Raw genomic sequence first — 7,746 nt, 5'->3', positions numbered from 1 at the left:
CCACTATAGGTGTGGATTTTTTAAAGAATATTTTTTCAATGACCACCTGTTGGGTGGATTTTTTAAAGAATATTTTTTCAATGACCACCTGTTGGGTGGATTTTTTAAAGAATATTTTTTCAAGGACCATCCAACAACAAGGTGTGGATTTTTTAAAGAATATTTTTTCAATGACCACCTGTTGGGTGGATTTTTTAAAGAATATTTAGGCGTGGATTTTTTAAAGAATATTTAGGCGTGGATTTTTTAAAGAATATTTTTTCAATGACCACTATAGGCGTGGATTTATTAAAGAATATTTTTTCAATGACCACTATAGGCGTGGATTTATTAAAGAATATTTTTTCAATGACCACTATAGGCGTGGATTTATTAAAGAATATTTTTTCAATGACCACTATAGGCGTGGATTTATTAAAGAATATTTTTTCAATGACCACTATAGGCGTGGATTTATTAAAGAATATTTTTTCAATGACCACTATAGGCGTGGATTTATTAAAGAATATTTTTTCAATGACCACTATAGGCGTGGATTTATTAAAGAATATTTTTTCAATGACCACTATAGGCGTGGATTTATTAAAGAATATTTTTTCAATGACCACTATAGGCGTGGATTTATTAAAGAATATTTTTTCAATGACCACTATAGGCGTGGATTTATTAAAGAATATTTTTTCAATGACCACTATAGGCGTGGATTTATTAAAGAATATTTTTTCAATGACCACTATAGGCGTGGATTTATTAAAGAATATTTTTTCAATGACCACTATAGGCGTGGATTTATTAAAGAATATTTTTTCAATGACCACTATAGGCGTGGATTTATTAAAGAATATTTTTTCAATGACCACTATAGGCGTGGATTTATTAAAGAATATTTTTTCAATGACCACTATAGGACCACTATAGGCGTGGATTTATTAAAGAATATTTTTTCAATGACCACTATAGGCGTGGATTTATTAAAGAATATTTTTTCAATGACCACTATAGGCGTGGATTTATTAAAGAATATTTTTTCAATGACCACTATAGGCGTGGATTTATTAAAGAATATTTTTTCAATGACCACTATAGGCGTGGATTTATTAAAGAATATTTTTTCAAATATGGGTCCGCCCGCTAAATATTTACCGATTTTCACCAAAACAGTCATGCTTATTCTCTGGCCAGATTCCCTTCCTGGTGAAACATTTCGTAGTGTTCGGGCAATAATCGAGGCCTCTAGAGCGACCAGAAAAACAGACAAAAATGTTTTTGGTCCATTTCATCCCCTACATATTAACATATAATTACCAAACAATATGGGTCTTCTTTGGCCAGAAACCATTCTACATGCAAAATTTCCTGACGATTGGTTCGTAATTGCGGCCTGTATCGTGTTTACAAATTATAATGGACAGACGGACGGACATACATGTCTAGATCGACTCAGTTAGTCGAGATATACCGATCGGTATATTTAAAGGTGGGCCTAGGACCAATATTTCGCGGCGTTAGAAACTCATGGGGCTGTGCGTATGGTATAAAAATTATTTGTCACACAATTTTCTTAAAAATTCTACGTTTATTGTTCTTATAGTCCTTAAAAAAATAATTTTAAAAAATATCATAATATTTCATAATATTCCTTGATTTATATAATTGGGGTACTTATAATCCTTAAAAAATAAATTTCAAACCGAGTTAAGAGAAAAGCTATAATCCTTCGACTAATGTAATAAAAATAGCCCTTTTCAAAACTTTAGAATTATCTTCAAATTTTGTAAAAAAAAGTTTTAGCTCCGATTTTTTAAAAATATTTTTTAAGCAATTTCATTTAAGTGCTACCCTTATAATAAGATCCAAAAACACCGTCACCGACCATTTCCATTTTGTTGTCATACCTTCTTTGAACGCTCATTTTGTAAATCACTTGATGTCATAACGTTAATCCTTCTCCATTGCTTGGCATGACATGGTCGCAGACCAAAAACTGAAAACAACTGCATATATAATTTTTTGTGCATACATTATAAACAAACGAACCACTACATACTAACTCATGACATTTTCCGTTTTCTCTTCTCTCCCCCGCTTGTTTTGTGTGCGTGTGTGGATTATTTCTAGGTATGCCAGCAGCCGGACAAGTGGACTGTGTCACATTATCACGAGGATAAGCACAATTGCTACACTTTTGTATTGACCTTCCTGCAAGCACTGATGTATGAGAAGTTAAGCGAGGCGACCAGCAGTAAAACGACTTTCTGTGAAAAGTATATAGTTCCTAGGACGACAACAGCTGGCAAGTATATTTCATTGTATCGGAAGTTCCGTGATACCGGTATTTATGTGCATCACACCAATCTCAATAAGCTGCGTTATGATAGTGCCAGTAGTGGTGCTGGTGGTAGTGGCAACAGCCGTAGTAAAATGGGAAAGCAGGATCAACAACACTACCAGCAACAAGAGCATAAATTTAACAATCCAGGAATTACAACAAGCAACCAAAACAATGACGGCAACAAAGAGTTCCATGCTTTCTTCATCGAAATACCAAATGCAACAGCAGCAGCAGCAATACCACCATCAACAATATCCGAATCAGAATCAAACTCACCAACAGCAACAGCGACAACAACAACACCATCATCATAACAGTATTATATCACGCCAGCATTCTAAACTCTGTACAATTGAGGAATAAAGTGGCGACCCCAGCTTAGAGCATTAACTGGGCCCGAACATACATACATTGTTTGGGTTATTGTATTGACAGTCTGCCTAGGCATTTGTCTGGTCATCTATCTGTCCATCTCTCCATTCGTATGTTTGCCTTCCGCTCATACGATACAGTCCTTCTTATTTTAGTAGCCAAAAATCCAGCATATGCCTGTTGCCAATTTTAATATGAATTGTACAGTGGTTTGAAATTAAAATAAAAAGAAATGGACGATGTTAAATGTTTGTGTAAGTGAACATGAAAAAAATCTTGTTTAATAATAAATAAATTAAGGTTTTATGTTCTATTTATATACAATGCTTATTTTAAATGAAGTTTCTAGTCCTATATAAAACCATATTACAGCGAATAATTTAGGAAAGTGTGCCTAAAACATATGATATAAAAAATTAGTAGCACTCAACCATGTAAATTCTTATGCTGGCAGTGGCATTGTGAAGTTGTCTGCATGTAGGATTTTTATTTGGTAAAATGAAAAACAAAATTACAGTCTCTCCGGTGAGAAAACATACCGAAAATTAAGCATGCCTTTGGTTTGGGAACGATGGTAAATCATGAATCTAAATTGGCAAGTTCTCATTAATGGCAAGTTATTCAGTAAAATAGTTTATAACTCCACTGGAAAACTGTATTAAAATACCTTTACTATCTAACTAGCATATGCTGACAACTTCGTTAGCGAATGTAGGAATTATTTAAAAACCAATACCGTCCAATACCGTATTTCCAAATGTCTTAACTCTACATATCTTAAGTCTACACACCATTTCTGACCGCAACAGAAATCTAGCTCTATATTAAATTTGGTATTGTTTATTGCCCTTTGTACTCTTGTAATACTTTTTTCGAGAAAAAAAATCCAAATTTGTTACCCAATGTCCGCATTCCGGCTCTATCGGTTCACCCTAAATCCAAATTGTACCAAATTTAGTGCCATTTAGTACACAGTTCCAAAACATACTAAATACTCCAATCCAATCCCTACAGTGATCCTAACTCCAAATGTCAATATTCCAGCTCTATCGGTTCACCTAACTCCAAATTTGGTACCATTTAGTACAAATTTCCAAAACATCCTACATACCCCAACTATAATCTTAACTCCAAATTTCAGAAAACCAGCTCTATCAGTTCACCCAAAATTCAAATTGTACCAAAATATAGTACAATTTAGTACCCATAAATATAAATTTTCAGAACTACATTCATACCCCGATGCTACATTTCAACAGTAAACTTATTTCGAAATTTCAGCATTCCAGCTCTATCGGTTCACTTAAATCCACATTTGGTACCATTTTGTACACATTAGTACTAATTTTTAATACTTTCTATATATCCCAATCCTACACCCCAACAGTAATACTAACGAAAATATTTCAAGATTCCAGCTCAATCGGATCACCCAAATTCTCAATTGGTACCATTAAGCTCAAATTTCCAAAACTTCCTACATCGGTTCACTCAAAATTTAAATTGTACCAAATTTAGTTCTCATTAGAATGAATTTCCAAAACTTCATAAATAACTCATTTCAACCCCCAACAATGACACTAACTCCAAATGTAAAGATAGCTCTATCGGTTCACCCAAACTTGGTATCATATAGTACACCTTAGTACGAATTTCTAAAATTTCCTACATTTTTCCAGCTCTTTCGGTTCACCCAAATCCAAATTGTACCAATTATAGTACTCCAAAACTGCGTACATATCACAATCCAACGCTCCAACGGTAATGTTAATATCAATTTTCAGGATTCCAGCTCGATTTGTAACTCCAAATCAAATACAGATATAATACATTTTTTCATGTTTTTACTAATCATTTATAATTTGGTATTTTTATACCCTCCACCATAACGCATCGAAATAATCATTTCCGACCCTATAAAGTATATATATTTTTGACCAGCGTAAAATTATAGACGATTTAAAGAAATTGAGCCTCTAAACGAATTGAGTTATATCACTAAAATTTTGCAAAGAGTCGTCTTTTTTCTGCAGGCAGGTCAAGTTTGAAGATGGGCTACATCGGTCCACGTTTAGGCATAGCTCCCATATAAGAGAACCCACAGTTTTCGTAATTTTGGGGTTCCTGAGCGCGTTTTGTTCTAAGACTCTGTTGTAATCATTTCACCTGCGGAGGATAGCGAGATAAAAAATTTGAACGTAAGGTTCGATAATGAATTATAGCCGCATTTAGACCTAGTCTCTGTGTGGAGGTTCCAGAAGGATTGGGCCGATTTCCCCATATTCGAATTTGAACTAAGTTTGGAGACGGATTTGGTCCAAAGAAACATGGGGTCTAGAACGACATTGAAGCACATTTTCACCGTGTTAAAGTATATACATCCTCATTAGCCATAATGCTGAGGGTATACTTATCCATTATAAATTCTCATGCAGTTTATTTCGTTGGTCAGCTAAGTACTTCGCTTTGTTACAAGAGACATTTGGGTATGAAAGATTTTTTTGTATAGAAGCAATAATAAATCCCACATATATTTCGAAGAATAGCATAAATAAAACAAAAACACACAGGCGATTAAACATTTTTCAAGTTATGTTTGTTGTTGCAGTAATGATTGTAAACATATGAAGTACACAATAGCTCCACAGGAATAAGAACAACAACAGCATCTCCAACAAATATTATGTCCAACACATAGAAAACCACATAATCACTTTTACAGTGTCCTTGTGCAGTGGCCAGCCAACAAAAATATAAATCCACACACACATCTGCCTTCATGCAAGGAGTCTCATATGGGCGGAACGTTGTAGGTTTGTATATTTGTTGCTTGCATTTACGTTAACGTCAAAACTTTCCCGTAGGTTTCATTTGTTTTGTCCGGATGGAATAGTAAATCTAGGAAACCATTCTATATTGTTTGTCTCTTGGCCAAATTTATGTGTGAATGCGAGTGGTTGTTGCTATTGTTGGCAAACTCACATTTTGTGTTTTAGTGCTTGTAAACAATTTGTAGAACAAAAAAAAAACTTTATCATCATCGTCGTCGGCCGCCATCATTGCCGTCCAGGTCAGTATTTTGGAGCAGAGCACCGTTTGCACTCTCCACATCTTCCCAATGTAATATAGCCTCAACAATGCAACATCCTCTTACGATCATCAACAATCCTTGTCTAGTATGCCCCTATATTGCCGTTAGTATAACTCCATAGTTATGGTCTAGGTAAAAAAGTGAAGTAAAACAAAACACATACATACAAAAATATAAAACAAAAGGAACCAAACATCACCATCACACATGTAGGAACTATGGAGCGAAAAAAGTTTGTGTTGAACTTATTTCTTCCCCCATTTGTCTGTAAATTGTTTTTGAGGTGTGTCTATGAATGAATGTATGTACATGTGCGAATTCGAGGGTGGTAAAAAAGAAATGGGAAAAATACTTCGAACTGAAGAAGTTGAGTCGATCTAGACATATGGGCACTTCCGCTGATAAAAGCCACAAAAGAGCGTTCACTCACGCGACTTTAGACATCACTACTAATAATGGGAAAACTCTGCGAATTGTGTGAATAATTTGATTTTTTAATATTCTTTACATGAATAAGAGATACCAAGCATTATTATTGTACTTTCAAAACTTCAAAATTTGACATATCCTTTATTTGCGAAGGATTTTTCTCGGTCACTCACGCGACATTTTAGATTTTGCTGTTTTCATTTCTGCAGTGTCTGCATTTATAGCTATTAAATTAGTATTTATGGTAAGAACAGGAAGAAAAACTAATAAAAGTGGTCTTTCTTTGTATTTTTTGCCTTTATTTTACGTATTTAATTAAGCACAATTAAAGAAGAAAATTCTTCGACTTTGGTTTACCTGTTTGCGGAAGTGCCCATATGTGTCCGTCTGTCCATTAAAATTATTAAACACGATACAGGCCACAGTTGTGGACCAATCGTCAGAAAATGTTATCAAAGAAGACTCCTTTTTTTGGAAAAACTGTTTTAAATCATTTACAATTGAGCAGAAACGGCTAGAATTGTCCAACAGGTGTCGTGTTCCACCAGGACAGAGCTAGGCCACATACACCTACAGTGAAACTTCGGGAGCTTTCTGCATCCGCCATACAGTTCGGACTTAGCACCAAGCGATTGCCATCATTTTCTCGCATTGCAAAATTTCTTTAAAGTTAACAAGTTGGTATCTAGGGAAGATTGTGAAAATCGACTACTAAAGTTTTTTGCAAATAGAGATCAGGAATTTTATGAGAGAGGCATTATGAAGTTACTTTTAAATGGCAACAAAACGGTACATTTTTGGCCCATATCGGACATTCCAAAGCAAGTTAAATAAAGTCCTAAAATTCATATAAAAATAATGGATTTCTTATTCCCCAAACTAAACAGTCGAGTACGGTTATAGCGAACTCGTAGGGACCAAGCAAATTAGTTCGTTATAGAAGAAGTTCGTAATATACGAAACGTATCATGGTGATGTGGACGAACTCAATGAAAAGTTTGAATTTCACGGCGTTTCAAATAATGAAGTTCTTAAATGCTTGAAAGAAGTTACATCTAACTCCATTGGTCCTGACGGAATTGACCTTAAGTTTGTACGAATACTACTCACTTCTGTACTGCAATACATAACATATCTTTTTAATTCCATACTCACTTCCAGCACATTTCCTAGTCGTTGGAAGCATGCAAAAATCATACCTATACCAAAATCAAATACGGAATTTGGAAATATTTGAAAAAATCGTGCAGGAACAAATGTCCGAGTATCTTCAAAGAAACTCACTGCTCAGTAATGTTCAATCGGGTTTTCGTACGGGGCAAAGCTGCACCACTGCTTATATAGAAGTTTCAGAGATTGACGAAAATAAGATATGTTTTCTTGTTTAGCTTGATCACTCAAAAGCATTTGATACCGTCGACCATCAAAATTTGTATTTTTAACTTCGTCGTTTTTTTTTTTTTTTTCCACCACTTCTACAAAACTAATTACGTTCTATATTTCAAATAGATCTCAGTCAGTT

At 34.5% G+C, this 7,746-nt stretch overlaps 1 protein-coding gene across 1 annotated transcript; it reads left to right on the top strand.

Annotated features, from left to right (window-relative positions):
- Window positions 1-2,118: 2,118 nt before the first annotated feature.
- On the top strand, window positions 2,119-2,646 carry LOC133335698 (uncharacterized; the record flags this gene model as incomplete). The annotated part of the gene is made up of 1 exon (XM_061543998.1): window positions 2,119-2,646. A coding segment is annotated over one exon (528 nt), but the record flags the coding sequence as incomplete, so codon positions are not given.
- Window positions 2,647-7,746: the final 5,100 nt, after the last annotated feature.

Source organism: Musca vetustissima, unplaced genomic scaffold (genome assembly GCF_032173495.1).
Source record: "Musca vetustissima isolate MV318-11 ecotype Yass unplaced genomic scaffold, APGP_CSIRO_Mvet_v1 utg1203386, whole genome shotgun sequence".
NCBI lineage: Eukaryota > Metazoa > Arthropoda > Insecta > Diptera > Muscidae > Musca > Musca vetustissima.
This window is presented reverse-complemented; position numbering and strand designations above follow the sequence as displayed.